Source organism: Patella vulgata, chromosome 9, assembly GCF_932274485.2.
Source record: "Patella vulgata chromosome 9, xgPatVulg1.2, whole genome shotgun sequence".
Lineage (NCBI taxonomy): Eukaryota > Metazoa > Mollusca > Gastropoda > Patellidae > Patella > Patella vulgata.
Window position 1 is genome coordinate 26,744,667 of NC_065887.2, and position 21,600 is coordinate 26,766,266.

At 34.9% G+C, this 21,600-nt stretch overlaps 2 protein-coding genes across 2 annotated transcripts; one reads left to right on the forward strand and one right to left on the reverse strand.

Annotated features, from left to right (window-relative positions):
• Window positions 1-180: 180 nt before the first annotated feature.
• LOC126831450 (nuclease EXOG, mitochondrial) lies at window positions 181-3,349 on the reverse strand. Its single transcript, XM_050561932.2, has 5 exons — window positions 3,156-3,349; window positions 2,572-2,733; window positions 2,132-2,271; window positions 1,527-1,721; window positions 181-667 (listed from the first exon to the last, which is right to left on the reverse strand). The coding sequence occupies exons 1-5, from the start codon at window positions 3,316-3,318 to the stop codon at window positions 215-217; spliced, it is 1,113 nt and encodes a 370-aa protein (XP_050417889.1). The 5' UTR covers window positions 3,319-3,349; the 3' UTR covers window positions 181-214.
• Window positions 3,350-3,654: 305 nt separating this feature from the next.
• Window positions 3,655-16,326, forward strand: LOC126831451 (ATP synthase subunit beta, mitochondrial). Its single transcript, XM_050561934.2, has 10 exons — window positions 3,655-3,813; window positions 4,745-4,927; window positions 5,124-5,298; window positions 5,991-6,112; window positions 10,197-10,381; window positions 10,568-10,726; window positions 10,878-11,000; window positions 11,298-11,510; window positions 15,257-15,458; window positions 16,021-16,326. Exons 1-10 carry the CDS (start codon window positions 3,699-3,701, stop codon window positions 16,116-16,118), a joined length of 1,575 nt encoding a protein of 524 aa, XP_050417891.1. The 5' UTR covers window positions 3,655-3,698; the 3' UTR covers window positions 16,119-16,326.
• Window positions 16,327-21,600: the final 5,274 nt, after the last annotated feature.

The following is a 21,600-nucleotide window of genomic DNA, read 5'->3' on the forward strand; positions in this document are numbered from 1 at the left end:
TAATGTCTAATTAATAATTTATATAATATTTCAGGCCTAAGAAAGACCTGCAATAGGCAGATTTAGCTGTTGCATAATGCATGTTTAAGTCACTATGCTTTAAAACTTAAGAAAACGGTCTTTAAAAAGGTCAGTGGTGGAACTTTCAGAATTAAATAATAAATGACAACAACAAAAAGATATCACTCTATTTTTTATTTAGTAAACTCTAATCTCATAATTCTTTTCGTTGTTTTTTACCCATTAATTCCTGTTCTTTTAATTGCCACTCTTTCTCTTTAAACAGTTTAATTAAATAGTCATCAGGTTTTAACTTTTTCTCAGCTATTTCATTATAAATTTTATTTAATTGATCCAAGTTCTTTGCCGTTTGAAGCCGTCTGCCGATAAAGTATAATTCAAATTTATCACGTGATATGAGTTGACAGGAATCAACACTGCATAAATTTTTAGTCATGGATTGGTCTAACTTGGGTAACAATGTCAAACCTGTCTTTTCCTCGAGTATTTCTAATGGAACCATGAAGTCTGTGAGTTGTTTATCATAACCTATCGGTTTATTGGGTACAATAAAAGCACCAAGGGCAATAGGTTTATTATTATCAGACTCTGCAATCACAACTTTGTATAAATGGGTAGGAACTGCCACTTGCCTTTTACCTATTAACTGAAATGATTATTAAAAATATATAATTACATGTATACAAAATATTCAAAGTCTTGGCATAATTCTTTTTGAAAGTAGCAGCTCACCTTCAACATAAATGACCCAGAAATACTCTGACTACTGGCAAACATCCCCAAAAAGAAACAGGTGTTAGGAGCAATGGCTCCATCTTCAATAGAATGCTTGATCTCGCTTTAGCTCAGCACATCTTATCAAACCCTTCACGTAATATCACGTCTTGCGCGTTCCAGCTAAAATGTCTACCTGTGATAATCAAGTTGGAAAGCTCAAGGTTTGTTTAATGAAAAGGTTTCCGTGGAGATCACCATGTTTGATTTGAGTGTGTTTGTGTCACAGCCTCTGATTAGACAAAGGGAGATAACGTACCTATAAGTTCAGAAATTTCTGGATGTTGTAAAACTCGCAGTCGTTGCTTCAGGAACATGCAATTGCATGGCTCATACTTTACAGGCCTGTATGTAAATCTGGCGCAGATTAAGATTGATATTTAAAATTTAAAACAGTATTTGCCCTTCAAAGTCTCTCATCCTCATTTGACAGATTGTTAGTTCTTTGCAAATTACGATATTGTGAAAGTTGAATCTCTAAAAGGAATGTCAGTCCATCTGTCCGTTTGTAGATATTATAAGGATAAAGTCAACAAGCCAGCGCCCCTATGTTTTCTCTGAAATCTTTTGATGAGCCTCTTTTTAATATGATTAAATCCAAGCCGGGAGATTATATGTCGTTTATATTTTGATTTCTTAATTTTAATAAGTTTAATTCAAAAATGTTAAATAATGAATCTGCGTACATTTAAGCTGTGAACATTTTCCGAAAAATGCAAGTGATAACTTACTTGATATTTTATAAAGATCTTGTCTTCGGATTCTTCTAAATCAGGTAAAAATACTGGACCAGTAATCACCCTTACATCTTTAAACTTTTTGGTCAGATCACGACAATAGAGTTCAAAACGGTTCCAAAAACCAGCATTATTCTCATAATTTTGTGGAACCACATTGGAGAGATAAAATGAATCATTCATTGCTTTCTGAAACAAAAATACAGATAATAAAAAACAGAACCCCTTTTTTTGGTCCTACTCTCTGCTCTAGTGTAGATAAGGTACAACTGAAACTGGATGTGGGTCTGTTCTGAATGGACATTAAACCCCATTTCTCTGTCTAAGGATGTGCTCGATTTGGCCTTGAAGTTAAAGTAATATCAGATAATGCTTGTAAATCTATTGAAACATAGGTTTCCAGACAAGCCCCTATACATGTAATTGTAATTTATCCAAACAGCATCCATACTACCCTTTAAAGATATCAAAGGGACATAACACATCAAAAATACTTGTTTATATAACATTACATGTACATACAGTATGGTAGGACATCTGGTGGGCATATGCCTTATATGTTTCATTACTAGACAAGTTATTTTTATTGAGGCACTAACTTGGTTATATTTATGGTTTCCAGCAGGTGTCATATGTCCTCTTGACCAGCCACTTTTTAAATAATCATCATTACCAGCATTAAATTTACTATTTAGATTTGGATCAGGCTTAAAATAGGAATGTTTCCGGTTGGCTTCCCCTGTAATATAGAAGAAAAAGCACAAATTTACATATCAGTACTGATGAAATGTTAAGATTTAGGCCCCATAATATTATTAATAACAAAATTATGAAACCCTGGAAGGAGGGATGAATGGTGGAGGATACGTGTGTATGGTAAAGGACAGTATTTCTGTCCATGACTTCTCCAGGAAAGCTAAATCAATTTCAACCAGATTTCATACATGTATGTAGGCCTAGATTGTGGTGGGTTTAGAATATAGTGTTTTCCATTGTGTTTGCTGAAATGGAAATATCAGAATCATTACAAATATCTAACCTTTCAGTTTGTCCTGTGTGATATGCTCTGCAACCCATGATGGTATTTTCCTGGACTGGTCATAATTTAAAACATGATTCTCATAAACATAATATTCAGGTCCTTTATCAGGTATTCCATATTTCAAAATCTTTCTTTGGTTTTCTAATTTTTTCACATCCTCTGAAATCAATAATCATTATTTGAGACACAAAAGTCAAAATAGGTAACAGCTATGTACCAATTTAAATTATATATTAAAGACCTTTAAATTGATATGACTATGACATTTATATTTATCGAAAATCTAAGTAAAAGGCTGGGACTGAGATGTTATTTAATTTAGCTTTGAAAATTGAAGATGGTACACCAACACATAGTTATAGTAATTTTAAGACAAAATTTCATTGCAGGTAGGGTGAATTATTCATTCTCATTCTAGGGAAATTTCGTATCAGTATTACAGATTTTATTGTACTGGTGGTGATTGCACACATAATGTGACATTTTTGAAAATCAAATATGCCTATAGTTTAGGCTATTCGTACGCAGTTAAATCGGTGCCTCAGTCAGTGCCTCAGTCAGACACATGTGGCATAGCTAACCTAACATTGGATCGTCAGAGGAAATTACTACTCTATTCTGTTTTATGATACTTTCTGCATCTTCGGCATGTTTTTTTCTGGCAGTAGAAATTCTTGAATTATACACATAAAAGCACGCCAATGAAGTAAATGCACCAGTCGCAAAACCTTTCACAAAAGTCATGTTTAAAATAGAGTAAAACTGAAAGTAGCAAACTTCCGGGATGTTAATTTCCTAACAACCAGTCATATGAGAAATTAATACCATAAAATAATTGAATTACCTAGTTCTATGCCACCACAAAATCGGATATTCGACCACACTGAAATATAAGAATGTTATGTTATTATATATAGTGCATGCGATAATGTTATATTGATCCACAGTGAATTTTTAGCCCGGAAAGGTATTCGCATCACTAGTATGGAACCATGGAACAGTTTGGTGGTGTTTAAGAAACAAAGCGTCTGGATAAAAAAGGCAAAAGCACCTTGTCTTTCACTGCGCATCGGTCGCTGTCAGAAGTGGTCACGTGATAGTCGTTCTCGGTAGCAGTCGCCATCATGCAGGCGGTCAAACAAGCGTGTGTTGGATTTGCCAGGGCTTCAAAATGTGTCCTTACCTCACCCACCGTCCCCCAGACAGCAGCCAAAACATTACCAACGTACTTTAGCTCACGTATGTATTGATGTCTTTGTGTGAAATGAAATATGTGTTCCTAAAACTTCAAGGGCATTGCAGCTAATGATACCGGTTGATTTCAGCTCTCGACTCGTCAAGAACACGACCTTGCGTGTTCGTTTCATAAAGCAAACCGAAAAACAATTTCACACCATGACAATGTTATATCAAATTGATTACTAAATATAATTTAATAATTAAATAATTTGCATTGATTTCTTGCAGATGTATGTGGGCTGTCCTTGTATTCTAAAATTTACTGCAGAGATCATTGGCCGGCAGACGTCCTTGCAAAATCCTTCATTTCATGGCTTCAATCAATTTCACTTCAGTCATTGGACATTTCAAGCAAAGAGTAGTTATTTTATTTATGACATCACATTTTCCATAACATAATTAAGGTTATGGTTAATTTTTCCAAAAGGTGTATATGTCTGTTCAATATTTGGGGTTATCGAAAATGATTATAATTATTAACATTAGGTCTACTATAAATACTTGTTAAATCTGAATCAGACTCTGGTTGCCATTTCAAATTACAAATCCATTTATTTACAGTAAAATAATCTATATTCCATGCCATAGATTGTGTGCTACATTTTTCAGGTGTAGGCCCATCGTTTCAAATTGCAACTATAAGCTTACCTCTAGGTTCAATAAGCAACTTTAAGTAAGCTAAAGAAATGCTCTCGAAATAAAAGGTGTCGGTTGGAGTTAGATAATTCTATATGCATTATAGATGTTTATGATGTTAATATACATGAATAACTGAAGATTTTGTATTTTTCTGTTTTCTGACGACGTAAACTGGATGTTACAAATTAGAAAATAAAAGTAAAACATCCAACTTGTTGGATTAAAATATGGTATGCTGCTAAAAAAAAAAAAATAAATAATGCTGAATTTGTAGTTTGTCATCTCTTTACAGGGCATTATGCTGCTGAAGCCAAAGCACAAGCGCCTGCCATTGGCACACCTAGAGGCAGGATTGTGGCAGTTATTGGTGCCGTAGTAGATGTACAATTTGATGAAGGTTTACCGCCAATTTTAAATGCTCTGGAAGTAAAAGGTCGTTCACCTCGTTTGGTGTTGGAGGTAGCTCAACATTTAGGTAAGATGCAAATTGCAAAATATGTTTCATTCTATTCATTTAATAAAAATTGTGGAATAGTAGAATCTGTAATACATGTACAGTGAACAGGGGTTGGGTTAGTGTTAGCTGTTTGCTAGATTATTAAATACCGGTAGCTAAAAAAAAAAGCATATATTTATAAACTGAATTGAACTTTTTTCTTTATTTTTTGCAGGAGAGAGCACAGTACGAACAATTGCTATGGATGGTACGGAAGGTTTGATTCGTGGCCAAGAATGTGTTGACGTTGGTACCCCAATTAGGATTCCAGTAGGTCCCAAAACTTTAGGTCGTATTATCAATGTCATTGGTGAACCCATTGATGAAAGGGGTCCAGTACAGACAGATAAGTAAGTATAAACAAACGAATGAGTCAGTTGACATATTTCTAGAAAACTGAGGAAGATGTCTTACAAAACCTCAGTATTATGTACTGAATAAAACTACCGGCACCAAAATTGAAATCGCCAAATACAATTAATGGCAGTAATGCGGGGCTAGAAATTATTCAGAGATTTGTAATGGTTTACTAAGAAACATCAAAAATATTTTTGAACACTAGCATACTGTTACGATACATTGGTCAAATAGACTATTAAGTTAATTAGTAGAATGCCTCGTGTAGATCTTCACTTAGTTTGTCACACCTTTTCAATAGTCTTAACATGATTTTAGCATTCAGCTATCTGTGCTATCCATATTGGTGACCAAAAAGAGAAAGATGAGAGCGTAAGCTGTCATGCTTTCTGAACATTTTGACTAATGTTATCTAAATTACAAAAAATTTGTTAAAAATCTTTCTAGTACTATCTTTAAAAGAACCAATCCGGAGTCACCGTTCTTGTTATCTTTCAATATCGTAAAAATAAACCATGAGCGACCAAGAAAATGCTGATATTGCAAAGGCAGATTATCTGTAATAATACAAGTTTCAATATTAACAGCCAACAGAAAGAAAAAGGCTTTCAGGAATCAATTTATTGGGATACATTCTATTTAAAGAAAAGTCTAAGAAATATTAATATCTTATTTGTATTCACAGATTCTCTGCCATTCATCAAGAAGCCCCTGAATTCGTTGAGATGAATGTACAACAAGAAATTTTAGAAACTGGAATTAAAGTTGTAGATCTTTTGGCTCCTTATGCAAAGGGTGGTAAAATTGGTAAGTGTTGATCTTGGAGTCTGCTCCAATATTTAGATTATGTATCTGGAGGTCATTTAGATTATTTCAATGAGAAATAAATGCATAAATATGTGCATTTTAGATCACAAGGTCTAATTTTTACCACAAGCCTATACATGATCAGGAGTAGGGTTTCCTCACACTGCCAAAGACCCCTAGCACAATCAGATTATTGAAATAATATAGAACCATGTTAGTCCCGAAACGACCTAGCATGTCCAGTAGACAGGAAACCCCGTTTCTCGCGATATGTTTCCAGGGATATCGCCCAGCTCTATTGTCAGCCTGACGACTTGGGGCTGTCTGCTCGTGTGACGTCAAAGGTTGCAGACAATAGATTTTCTGACATCTTTTCATTAAGAAGCACTTAGTGTAAGCTAATATGTTGATAAGCATGATAGTGGGAGGACATGCAGAGAGTGAGAGCCTTAAATGTATAACAGATTCTGAGTCTAAAGTGCGGAAAATGAAGTGGACAGGTGATAATTCCAGAATGTCAGTAAATTCACTTTAGATCCAATGTAGCTTGAAATTCACAGAAATTGACCAGATTGCTTTGCCACAATAATGTATGATAAAAGTATTTTTTATTGCATACAGTACACTTCAAGCGGAAGTACTAAATTTCCCCGAGGTCCGACCTGGGCGGAAATGAAAAATCGCGGACGTCAGTTAATCAATCCGCTCTGGCCACGCTCAAAATTCCGCTCTAAAATTCATACGCGAATTTAAATAAACCGCCGACCTCCGCGATTATTTTAAACCGCCGCCCACCGCGAAATTTTAAAAAGTCGGACTTTCCACGCATGTACAGTCGGCACATCCATAGCTGGTTTGAAATGGGTTTATTTATCGTGCGATTCCACGGCAGTGATATCGTAGTCGAATATCGGCATGCCAAAAGAAAGATTGTTAATTTAACACGGTTAGACACGCAGATTTTACTGGCTTATATTGAAAAATAACAAAAATCAAACAGGCTTTTAAATAATAAAATTAACAGAATTATGGCTGTACCGTACATTACTTCATCAATATGTTCGACATTTTTAAGACTTGCATCGATCTTCTATTTCAAACTCATTCAAATTACGAAAATTTCAAAATTTACACACATAGATGCTGGTCTTACCGTTAGCGAAAGTTTTGTCCATCGAAATAGCCATTTCCATTCGGACAAATATGTCACACAATGCATTTTAAATTGATAAATCACACCCGAACAAGTAATATATGCCTTCATCTTCTGTTTTCAAGCACACATAGCCAGAAGTCACCGTCAACCTTGCTGAACACATGTATCAGTCGGATAATACCTTGATTTCGGCACCAAAGAGTCTGGGTCAATGCATACTGTCAGTCAAGATTCCTAATTAATTACGTGAATTCACACGTGTCATCAAAAGGAATTGATAATTGACTAAAATAGAAGCCCCTTTAACAACAAATTGTTACCATGTTGTATTCTTGTAAACAATACTTTCTATTAATTTTATTTACGATAAAACTCGGGATTTAAAAATTTGGATATAAAAGATAATTCAATTTTTGAATCGGTACAGACTTAAAGGTTAGCGTATGCGCCGTGTGAAAAGAATACTTAATCATCATATTCGCAGGTGACATATTCTGTTAAAATCATTCGTTGAACCGGTGGTGATATTTTTTTTTAATTTGGCACAAAAACCATCCCTTATATCGCACCGTGCCCCTTTAAGTCGGACTTTCCATGCATGTACAGTCAGCACATCCGTACATGCAAATGTTTTAAAATAGCTAGGTTTATTTATAGTGCAATTGCACCGCAGTCATCATATCGTAGTCGAATATCAGCTAATACGGCATGCAAAAAAAAGATTGTTAATTTAACACGGTTAGACACGCAGATTTTGCTGTCTCACATTGAAAATATAACAAATATCAAAAATTGGCAGGCTTTTATATAATATAATAAACAGAGTTATGGCTGTACGATTCATTACTTCATCAATATGTTCGACATTTTTAAGACATTCAAACTCGTTCAAATTACGAAAATTTCAAAATTTATACACATAAATGTTGGTCTTACCGTGGGCAAAAGGTTTTGTCCATTAAAATATCCATTCCCATTCTGACAAATAAGTTTCACAATGCATTGTAAATCGGTAAATCACACCTGAAGTATTATATCTTCGGATTTAAATCACAAATGAATTAAATGCACACCTCGCCAGAAGTCAACGTCAACCTTGACGCAAACATGTACATAATACGATGATGACCTATTCATTTCGGCACCAAAGAGTCTGAGTCAATGCATACTGTCAATCAAGTTTCCAAATTGTGTGAATTCGCACGTGTCATCAAAGGGAATTGATAATTGACTATAATAGAAGCCCCTTTAACAACAAATTGTTACCATGTCGTAGTCTTGTAGACAATACTTTCATTCTGAATTGTCAGTAAGTAATCATTACCCAAAATAGTTGACCTCATTAATAAAGAATAATTACAATTGGGACGCGAACAAACTGGATTTTCACACTAAATAGGTGCGGTGACTAAATTACTAACAGGCTACGATGAATTAGGGTTAGGGTTCCGATATCTTTATTTAGGGTTAGGGTTCATTAGTCCACCGATATCTATCATTAGGGTTGAGTTAGGGTTAGGTTTATTGATACCCACATTATAGTATTTCTTATAGCGGCGGACTAGTGAACCCCTGTCGGTGATAATATTTTTAATTTGGCAGTTAAATCATCCCTTATAACTAACGCATGCTTTTTTGTGAGGCAATTTCCTTTGTTCTGTTTGATGTTCACTCTTTGATCAGTTACTATTAATCTAAGTTCTGTCCGGACAAGATCCCATTCATAAGATCTGGTTGTTAGGTGTTTTATTAAAGGTTCTTCGATATGTTCATTGATAATTATTGGAAAGAAACCGAACCGGATTATTATTTAGGATATTTATCGTCAACTGTATAAATACGGTAAGCAGTTTGTGTGTTGCATTTATAAGTTAAAGTATAAAAAGAAATATTTGAAGGGGCTATTTAAGACATGATATTTTTAAGCCTTATACCTGTAACTGAAACGATTTGACGTGTTGAACTGTTTTGCAATATGGGGAATCTGTAAAGTCAAATACGAAACTGAAATAAGTAAACAATCTTCCAGCTTCTATCCAATATGACTTTTAATTTTGGGGACATAAAGTACATGTATATATTGAACGTTGGGAGCCGAATCGTCATTTTAATTGTATTACCGTTAAAGGAGAAAATATTCCTTCCTAGCAATTTATGCTAATTCGTTTATTTCTACGAATATCGTTAAATTGTTGTTCATAATTAAAACGGATAATAAATCAGTATATAAAAAAACAGCATATTTTAAAACACCCACGTGCAAATCGCTGCCTTCTATATATGTTTATTGTCGTCCATTTTCAGACATTGTTATCAGAATTCACGAAACATGGTTTCATTGTCTGCTTGTCGGATCAACTAATGACATAGAAAATTGCTATGTGTCTGTGCTTTATGGTGTGATTCACGAATTAAATACCGATGTAGATGTACATTATAAATGAATAGAACATAACGGACATTTTAGGATATGAATACAATAATACATTGGTACACTTTAGTTAATAATCAAAACGGAATTTGAAAAGAGTATTATGAATATATGAATTACCGGTGAACTAAAACGACTAATATACTCGTGATATCGTTCCATTAAATATTTGTTTCTTTCTAATAACGTTGTGGCAATATGGACTAAATTACTCTATTTCAAATCAATTTGGACTATAATCTGCCGCGAATTTGATATTTCCACCGACTATAATCCGCCGCGAATTTAATATTTTTGCGGGCGATAATCCACCGCGAATTTTATATTTTCGCGGACTTTTTTTCGCCCAGAACGTCTCTAATTCCGCGGAGTGTATATGGGTAAAACACCGCGATTTTTGAGCGGAAAAAACGCCCACAAGGACTATTTTCATACTTCCGCCTGAAGCGTACTGTAATTCTCTTAATGCACTAATCACAATGTTGAATGTTCTGCAGGTTTATTTGGCGGTGCAGGTGTAGGAAAAACTGTACTTATTATGGAACTGATTAATAATGTAGCTAAAGCTCATGGTGGTTATTCTGTATTTGCTGGTGTTGGTGAACGAACACGTGAAGGAAATGATCTATACCATGAGATGATCACATCTAAAGTCATTAGTTTGACTGATGAAACATCCAAGGTATGTATCGAGTATTGTAATAAATTAAATAATCCCTCCAATGTATCCTGCATCATGAAGACTTGTTAGCCATGCAAATGGTTCTGATAAATCTGATTTTCCAAAGTGATATATAGAACATTTTGTATCAGAAATAATAGGAAGAAAATATTAGAGTTTTTATATTTGGCACATATTCCATTTTAGGTATCTCTAGTATACGGTCAGATGAATGAACCCCCAGGAGCCAGAGCTCGAGTAGCTTTGACTGGTTTGACTGTTGCTGAATATTTCCGTGATGAAGAGGGACAGGATGTGTTACTTTTCATTGATAACATCTTTAGATTTACACAGGCTGGTTCAGAGGTGAGGTTTTAACATAACTTTATATAGTAACTTGTTTAGTCTTAAAATTGTTATTCATGAAATCATGTATACAAGTCTATCTTGGATCCCTAATGGTTGTCATGTCATAAATATTTCAATGAATTATGAAACTGAGTTGATGTTATTTCAGGTATCTGCCTTGTTAGGTCGTATTCCATCTGCTGTAGGTTATCAACCAACATTAGCTACTGACATGGGTACTATGCAGGAGAGAATTACCACAACCAAGAAAGGTTCTATTACATCAGTACAGGTTAGTATCTTTAATGTCTATACTGTAAACGAGAATTTTGTGTTATGAAATCATTGAGATTTTAAAGGGATTGAAAGAAATAGGTATTGAAATTAATACCTGTTTTAGATGTAAAAAGATAAGTTTGCAAGTAATTAATGATTTTGCAATTGAAGTGGTGGACATTAGGTGGAGTGGGCTTCTTTCAGTTGTAATAGGTTGACACATTGATTTCTTACTCTCATTAAGAAATTCTCATTAACGTTATTCACAGTATTCGCATGTATCTGGTTATGAATGATTATTGTTTTTTTCTAGGCTATTTATGTGCCAGCTGATGATTTGACTGATCCTGCCCCAGCCACAACTTTCGCTCATTTGGATGCCACAACTGTATTGTCTCGTGGTATTGCTGAATTGGGTATCTACCCAGCTGTAGATCCTCTCGATTCCACATCCCGTATCTTGGACCCTAATGTTGTTGGTGATGAACATTATGCCATTGCTCGTGGTGTACAAAAAATTTTACAAGTAAGTTTGCTCTATTACTAAATGTAAAATGTATAAATAAAACAAATTTGTAATCAAACGTCATCGTCCACACATTCAGATTTTGAGTATCTTAAGGCCGTCGTTCGCACTTCATAAATTGAATTTCATAATAAAAATCGTTTTTGAGGTTTCATGATTTTCTGTCACATACACTATCTAAGAACACATCTCAGTCATTTTTTTTCAAAAAATTCTTGTATATTTCCACAAAATTTGGTTCTTAATGATCTCTCTCCTTTCTATTTCACCCGATTTCCATAAAAATTATTGATATAAGTTTAAAAACAATATGCACTTCACACGCAAAATACTCGGCTTCCGAATTGTAAACATCCGCAATGTTTGATACCGTTATAAAGCTGGGGACTTCCCGTATTGAAAGGAAAGAGGTAAAAATAGCATACCAGCCTTTACCTGTCAGAACTGGTTTTGAATACCTAATAAGGTTATTTTTAGACCACGTTATTTGATTGGTCAGTCAGGAAGGTCGGGTGTTGGTTTGTCCAATCAGAAACCAGCAACCCTCCAGGTCAGGCCATCACGCATGCGCATTAAGCCAATGCCCTAGATATCCGTCCTCGTGGCTATCACTATATTATTGATCACTTTACGTGATTGTTTATCGATATTTCTACAGAATTTCATATAAAATGCCTTTGAAAAAATTTAGATCACTAAATAAGTTTGGTAGACGGCGTCGGAGAACATCTACAGTGTCACAAGGAAGGCCAAATGACACAGTTTCATTTATAAATAATAATATACTGAATGCTAGTGCTACTGCTAGATCTACACCTAGTACCAGCACAGGTAGTAATACTATTAATAGTTCACGTGTAAATTTACACACTGCGACGAATTTAAATATAAATAATAATCAGGTTGATAATAACAATATTGTTATATCGCCTACTGCCAAAAAATTTAGTCACTTTGATTTTGATACCAGTTCATCTGTAGATGATGTTTCTACTAGTACTACTGGTAGTACTATAACTAGGTCTATGCCTGGTTCATTTGGATTCAGGATTGTAAGCACTGACTTCTTGCAGTCCTTAATTTAAAACTTATGCTGTCCTACATGTCACAGCAGTAATGTTGTTTTACATGAGGATAATTTTATTGGCCTTTCAAGCATATTTAATTTATATTGCAGTATTTGCGAGCAATCGCTGGGTCAAGCACCCACTTCCCCTAAAACTGAAAAGAAGGGTGCTCCTCTTGTCAACAGGAGAGTTGTTCTCGCCATGAAGGAGATGGGGCTTGGGAAGAGCTCTCTTGACACATTTGCCAAAGTCATGGATTTTCCATCTTTGGAGAAAGAAGCTTTTAGTAAGCATACTAAAGCCATAGGGGAAGCTAGCCTCTCCACCCTTGACCATCATCTTGAAGATGTGAAACAAAAAATACATCTTGCATATGGTCAATCTGATCCTTGTATAGCTCATGATAAAATTAAAAATATTGCTGTTTCAAGTGACGGCACGTGGCACAAAAGAGGTTTCAGTTCTCATTACGGAGTAGTGGCTATTGTTGATTTATTAACAAATTTAGTTATCGATTCTGAGGTTATGTCAAATTTCTGCACATTATGTTCACAAAACAAAATGGACAGATCTTCCGAGGAATATGTAACTTGGTATACCGCTCACAGACCAGTCTGTCAAATAAATCATCATGGCTCCGCAAAGAGTATGGAAACTGCTGCCACCTTGAAAATGTTTCAAAGATCTATTGAGAAATTTGGGTTTAGATACACAACACTTTTAAATGATGGCGGTAGCTCAGTTTTCAATCAGTTGTGCAAACTGAATGAAAATAATGGACCGTATGGTGCTGAATATCTAGTCGAAAACGAGGACTGTATTAACCATGTTAGTAAACGAATGAGGAACAATTTGGAAAATATTGTCCAAAAAAATAAAGCCAAAGGTTGCCCAATTGATGGTAAGGGAAGACTTACTAAGGAAAGAGTAGTTGCCATGCAAAATTATTATGGTAGAGCCATAAAAGATCATGTACACGATTTGTCCGGTATGATAAATGGCACATGGTCGATATTTTTTCATTATCTCGATGATGGTAAGCCACATCACAATCACTGTCCAAAGGGCAGTGATTCGTGGTGTTGGTATAACCGTCAGATCGCAGATGGTATTGCAGTTCCTGTAAGAGGTGAGCATACAACAACACTTCCTTGATATGTACTGGAAGCCATCAAGCCAGTCTTTGAGCGGTTATGTTCACCTCAGCTTCTAAAGAGGTGTTTACGGGGTGGCACACAGAATAACAATGAATGTTTAAACTCTGTGATTTGGACAAGGGCCCCCAAACACAAGAACACTTCACTAATATCTATTCAAAATGCTGTGGCTAGAGGAATTTTAGAATTCAATAAGGAGTCAACCACTATAATTGATATTATGGATAGGGCTTCGCTCAGTCCTGGCCCTAATGCAAAACGTTTTTTTGCCAAAAAAAAGGACAACCAGCGACTTAAAAAATCTGCTCATGAATCTTCTGAAAGATTCAAAAACATCAGAAAACAAAAAGAAAAAGAATCCTTGCGAAAATCAATTGAAAATAAAAAGAAAGAAGGCAAAACCTATGGAGCTGGCATGAGCTAAATAGTAACCTACATGTACAAACCAATTATAGACAATGGAAATGGGTCAAATTAATTCAAATATTGTATATTTATAAAAAATACTCATAGAAAATATAGGTAATAAAAGATAACTTATTAAAATAAAATATATGAATTGATTAAATTGGTGTTGGTTGTTCTAATAAAATACTTTAAACTTTGGTTGTCGATTTCTCAAAACGAGTTTTTTCTACCATTAACAATTTTAGTCATGCAGTATCTCGGAAAGTTATGGTAAGATTTTATTCAAATTTGGAACATAGGTTCATATATGATTACTTTGTGCAATAAGAGAATTTGATTGAAATCTGCTAAATGGTTGCGGATATATAGTTGCCATAGCAACCATGACACTTGGAAAAAATTATACATTGACACTAAAATGTTCATTACTTTCTCTCTAATTATTATTTTGTAATGAAACTTTCCTATTGCACAAAGAAGCATGTCAGTAGCCTCTCTGCAAAATTTGAATATATTCTGTTGAATAGTTCCTGAGAAATAGGATGACTAAATTAATAACCAGAAATCAAAGATGGCCGTCGTTTCCATAGCAACAGGTACCCCCAGGAAAATTTTTCGACCATTTTTGTATACTTCACATGATGTATTCTTAGATGTGTAAATATAGTAACATTACCCCAATTTTTAAAAAAAATGGAATTTTCTACTGTCCACCCCCTTAATACATGTGAAATTTGTCGTATGATTTTGGTAGCCAGATGGTCCTGACACTTATTTTTTATATCTAATGCATGTGAAATTTGTTTTGGTAGCCAGATGGTCCTGGCACTTATTTCTTATATCTATGCGAAACATCGGGCAGTAACACCTTGCACTGTCTATTAGAGGCTCTTGTTGATTATGGAAATTGGAGTACCGTTATTGAAAAAATGATATACCATGTGACCTGCAAATGTGTGGATTTTAAGTCCTTTGTATGTAATCAGATATTGGTAGTGAAAACATATTTCCAGATACATTTAGTTGCATATGTATTTTAAAGAACTTGAAACTTGTAATTTTAAAATATTAACCATCTAATAAAATCTAGTGATCATGACTTGTGTTATTTCAGGATTATAAATCATTACAAGATATCATTGCTATTTTGGGTATGGATGAATTGTCTGAAGAAGACAAACTGACCGTATCACGAGCTCGTAAGATCCAACGTTTCCTCTCCCAACCTTTCCAGGTTGCTGAGGTTTTCACAGGTTCCCCTGGTAAATATGTACCTCTGAAGGAGTGTATCAAGGGATTCCAGAGAATTTTAAAAGGTATATTTTCCAGTTGTTTACCTAATTGTATTGTATAAGGATATAGTTGTAAATGATACTTGAATATGGCACTATCCAGCCCTAATTTAATGTGTTTAATCTGGATTCTACTTTCCTTTCTGTTTCTAAAGCTTGGATTGCCTAGTCTTCTAAAATAAACAGTCATGTTGGGAGTTTCATAGTGTAGTGGGGATTAGAAGTAATTGATTAATATCAATGATTGTGTTTTGTAGCATATAGCAATAATAGGATATTCGTATTTCGTGTAGCATATAGCAGATCATGACTCATACTGGCATTACACAATGGTTTCTTTGGGCTGTATTCCCGATTGTTTTCAAATTTGAGTGAAGTCTGTGTCACTTCAGGCCCGGGACTGTACAGTGCAGTGGGTGCTTACGGCTAGCCCCTGGATCTGTTCACTTTTTGTTTAATTGTTTGTTTATTTGTGGTTTCTGAGTATGATGTCTTGTCCATGTATTTGTTTCTGTGTAAATTATGTGTGGTGCAGTCCCCATGCACTTACTACCGATCTTAATTATTTAAATTATTTCGTTTTCAGGAGAATTAGATCATTTACCAGAAATAGCTTTTTACATGGTAGGACCAATTGAAGAAGTTATGACTAAAGCAGAAAAACTTGCAGAAGACCAAAATTGAAAATAGTGCTAGTTAGGCTGTGTGATATGTGCAACTTTTTGATATAAATTATTCTCAAAAAGAACACCTGAAAGACATTTGTGTTATAAAAAATATTGTAGATATATTCTAAAATTGAAGAACGCTATTCTAAAATTGAATAACGTTATTATCAAACACACTTTTTGTGTGTGACTGTCGACAAAGGAATAAAAAATGTTAAAACCTCTGAGCTTATTTTATATGCATACGTACCTGCATGGATACAGAATGAAGTTAATGAAGTTTCATACCTTAGTCTGTATTTTACTTTCCACCTCTTTTATGGGTTTGTTCTTTTAGTTTGTGGGCAGCCCAAGATTTCTTTAAAAAAAAATGACTGTTAAAGTGACTTTTCAAACATGATACTGTTTACAAAAAAAACAGTAGGTGCCATGAAGGATACACCCACTTTTTCCAAGAGCTGGACTGAGAACCGAGGGGAAGTTAAGAGCACTCATCCTCTTATTGTCGAAGTGCTTTACATTGAATATGAAAAAAAATCTGTGTACTGTAGCCTCTATCACAGCACCATATTTACTTGAAAGGCTGGATAACTCCAGAAGGCTGAATAGGAGGCAGACCACCATTAAATTTCACCATCTCGGTACCAACAAATTGTTCTCCCCTTTTGTGTGCCCATTTTTGTTGATTGTTTGGTCTAGAATGGATAAAGAGGTTTTGAATTAACATTTTCTGCCAAGTTTTGGTAAATTTTCATGATTTTGAGGCGGAAGGATAACATGGTTATCAGGTTGGCTACGGTGATATGTACGGCAACTAGTTACATGTTTCTTCAAATTTGTGTATTTCAAAATTTTGGTTCAACGACATGACCATTTTGTTCCTCTGCCTCTAATGAGAAGCAATTCAGCCCAACGAAAAGTTGGAGGTGGGCGAAGAGGCCAGAATTAACATTAAAGTCAATGGGGAAATTAATGGTGGTCTGCCTCTGAATATGATTCCCATGACCACAATGCTTCACACTGCATTTAAAATAATTGTCTTTATTGCATTAACATTTTCGGTCATGGGGCATAACCCTGAAACGGTCAAAAATGGTTAACCCCATGCAATGCTTATACCATATTTGAACAAAAATGTTAAGTGGGGGATAACTCCAGAATAAGATTGTGGCATGCTGATTATGAATCTGGTTTCTACTTGAAGGATAGTTAGTCCAATGCACACCAGAAGCGATAAAAACAATATACATGTAATACCTTTTGCCTTCTAGGTGGCAAAATAAAGTGTCCGAAATCAAATGACTTTCTGGCCTGGAGGCACTCGGCAATTGTGGGACAGTTTCTTGGCATCCATCATATTTTGTTCCATCAATTTTTCGGGAATCGAGATATCTTTGACTAATGGGTAAAACATTTAAAATTGGTGTAATAAACCGTGTCTACTGCCACTTTCAGGGGATATCATTTTGTTGTCCCCCACCTTTCGAAGAAAGCAGGAACTATTAAAATGGGTTCGTCCATCTGTCTGTCCGTCACACTTTTTGGGACACAATAACTCTTTCTAATTGAGCTAGAATGTTCAAACTTGGTGTAGGTGTTTATTAGGTCAATGCCTTGATGGAGTTCGAAGATGAGCATTTTCTGCTTAGGGTAAGCAGAGATAAGCAATTTGATTGGTTGGTGCTTTGGGACACGATAACTTGAGTTCTAATTAAGTAAGAGTGATGAAACTTGGTGAATAGTTTCATTACGTCAATACCTTGACTAAGTTCGATAATGAGCATTTTCTGCTCAGGGTAAGCAGAGCGATAAGCAATTTGATTGGCTGAGACTTTGGAACACATTAACCCATCTTCTAATTGAGCTAGAATGTCCAAACTTGGTGTAGATGTTTATTAGGTCAATGCCTTGATAGAGTTCGAAGGTGAGCATATTCGGCTTAGGGTAAGCAAAGATAAGCAATTTGATTGGTTTATGCTTTGGGACACGATAACTTTGGTTCTAATTAAGTGAAAGTGATGAAATTTGGTGTATAGTTTTATTACAACAATACATTGACTAAGTTCGATAATGAGCATTTTCTGCTCAGGGTAAGCAGAGCGATAAGCATTTTGATTGGTTGAGACTTTGGATCACAATAACTCTCATTCTAATTGAGCTATAATGTTCCCACTTGGCGTAGGTGTTTATTAGGTGAATGCCTTGGTGGAGTTCGATGATAAACATTGTCTGCTTACGGTCAGCAGAGATAAGCAATCTGATTGGTTGATGCTTTGGGTCACGATAACTTTGGTTTTAATTAAGTGAGAGTGATGAAACTCTGAGTATAGATTCATTATATCATTACCTTGACTAAGAGAATTTTCTGCTTAGGCTAAGGATCGATAAGCAATTTGATTGTTAAAGACTTTTGAACTTAACAACTCTGCTTTTAATTGAGGTAGAATGTTTAAACTTAATGTAGATGTTCATTAGGTGAATGTCTTGACTTAGTTCAAATATTAACATTTCGAGCTAAAGCTAAGCAGAGCTTAGCAATTTCATTGGTCGATGCTTTGGGACAAGATAACTTTGATTCTATCTGATAGAGAGTGATGAAACTTAGTGGATAGGTGGTAATTTGTTTGATTGCTTGATACTTTTGAAAAAAATAAATGTGCGATTAATGGATATGTGTCATCTATTTATTTTGGGATTTCGGCTGGGGACATCAGCCTCACTGTTGGCTTGTTCATCTATTTTTCGGGAATTGAAATTTTTGATGTCCAGTAAATGCAGCTGCAACAGTAATTGATTGATTGGACGTCGGTTGGTTTGTCGGTTTCAAAACCACATGAATAAGGCTATATTGGGCCACTTTTAAGTTGTTGTACCCACAGGCTTCAATATCGGGCTTCGGTCAATTCATTTCTCCACCTCCCTCAAAATCTGGAATCGCCACCAGAGAGGAGAATTTATGACACCAAGCTGTTCTACAACAGTTTTTTGCTAGTTTTCGATTCTGGACAACAGTTACTATGTACAACCTATGTCCATCTTGCCTGAAGGAAATTATACCTCCAAATATCGCTACATTCTCCAGTTATAATGTGCGTAATGGTCGTAATTTAAGTGTACCATTTGCAAGAACAGCATCATTCCAAAATGCCATTAGCCCTCGTCCTTTAAGCATATGGAATGGTCTTGGTGAACAACTGAGGGATAGCTCAAGAATTTAGACATTCAAGAAAGGAATACAGCAATAGTTCATTTATCGAACGGTTTTAAATGTCAATGTGGTAACCCATGTGAAAACAATTTTCATTATTTCCTTGAATGTGAACAATGTAAAGATATTCAATCCTATCTGTTTAGGGATGTTATAAATTACGGAGGAAAAGTATATTTGAAAACAATTTTAAATGGGGATCCATATTTAAATCAGTGCAAACATTTATAAAATTAAGCAACAGATTTACCTAATACTAATATTGCTATATATTAAATAGAAAGAGGTAGCAGCATTTGTATATAGTTTGGATTGTAAATAGCACATTGTAACGATTATATTGTAATTGGTATAGTTTAAATGTAGAAAATAAACAGGCATTATAATCAGAAAGATAAAACGTAAATTATATATTTTAATTTTTTTGTAATTTTATAAATTTAATTATAATTAAAATTGCAATTATAATTATTCAAATTGTAGTTATAATTATTTAAATTGTAGGTATAATTATTAATATTGTAATTATGGTTATTGAAGTTGTAGTTATAAATAATAAAATTGAAGTTATAACTATATAGTTACAGCTATAATTATCAAATTTGTAGCTATAATTATAGAAGTATAGTTAGAATATAAAATATAGTTATGAATATAATAGAATAATATAAACTGGTATTTACTACATGTATAGTGTTTTAATAATAATTATTAGTATCACGTATTTGTAGGGAGAAGATCTTTGTAAGCAAATTCACTTATCTCTCATCCCTTTGATGATTTATGATCAATAAAATAATGTTTAATTTTTTTTTTTTAAAAATTGTTTGGGGACAAACACCGTGTGGTTCGAAATTGCTCTTGATGGTCACCAGGTCCTTGTAAATTAGTAAAACATTAATTTCTAGAAATATGGATCTCTAACTTAGTATACAATATGCCTTTGGACAACTGGGTTGCTTTGTGAGGGTTGGGGTCAATGCCTAATCTTGGCGGGAAATGTGATCAAAGACAGATTTTGCAGGGACGTGATAATGTTGATATCAGTGATGATTATCTTGATCTGTAAAAAGTGTCTTGTTACCCTTGGACAACTTATATAGTTCCTGGTTAAAGACAATTCAAATCTGATTAAAACACAGATCCTATTTCGTTTCGTTTTTATAGTTCAAAATTTCCCTTTACTCGTCTTTACTACATTAGGATCTGGAAGAGTTGTTATATAAAGCCAACTTTCCTATTGATGAAACGGTCTGTTGCGGCTAGTTTTTGGCGTGAGTTGCATGAGCCTGTGGGTAACCCACTAGAAATATCAACGCTGATTGGTTAATCAAATGTCTAACGGCATAGGGTCAAAAGCCGCTCGTATGATCTCTGACACGACCTCCCGTTTCAACTGGCCAGATCATCTTATAGAATTATTTCCTAGTAAGTGGAAGGCAGTGGCGGGGCCAGGGTTTAAAAAGTGTGTGTGTGTGTGTGTGGGGGGGGGGGGGTTGTAAGCGGGTCTGGGCAATCTGTTTCACAGAGGATTACAAAAGTATTCTAATATATCTGTAAAAGATGACTGCCTTCAACACTAAATAGGAAATAATTTTTACCTACAAATACGTCAAACGTCTTTATTTATTTTTCTAATACATCAAAAAAATGTTTTAGAATTTAATTTGTCGGTGAAAAAATTTTAATATTTGAGACTCATTAAGTTGCATTGATGTCATCCTTATCAGTGATTGTAGCGGCCAAGCGAATATTCACCGCTGATCAGTATGGGGTCTGGGTTGTTGAGCTCCGTGAAGGTTTTCAAATCTAGGTGCCTATATCTGCAATGAAATCAGGTCAATCTTTACTACAAAATTTCAAAAGCACCTTTATCGCCAGTCATTTATTATACCTCAGTTTTATAATATCGAACGTAGAAATATATATATTAGGAGAGAATTGGTACACTTTTCAGCTAGGTTGACTCCCTGGTCTATCAAACATCCGTGCACGAAATGAGGGATGGGGGGGACACTGCTGTTCCGACAATCGATTAGGGTTGCGGTAGGCCTGAGAAGCGTAGTATTACGAGAAACAAGGATCAATAAAAAGGAATATGCCATATATATGGAACTGACAAATAAACTGATGAGGATAATATCATAAACATTTTTAATCCCGAAAAACGTTTATTCTCGTTGTGATGGTGTATTTAAAAGAAAATGACAATAAAAAGGGTGCACATGTTCGATCCCTAGCTGCATTGGCCGAGAAAGTTCATCCAGATTTTTATGCGTGGTTCCCCCTT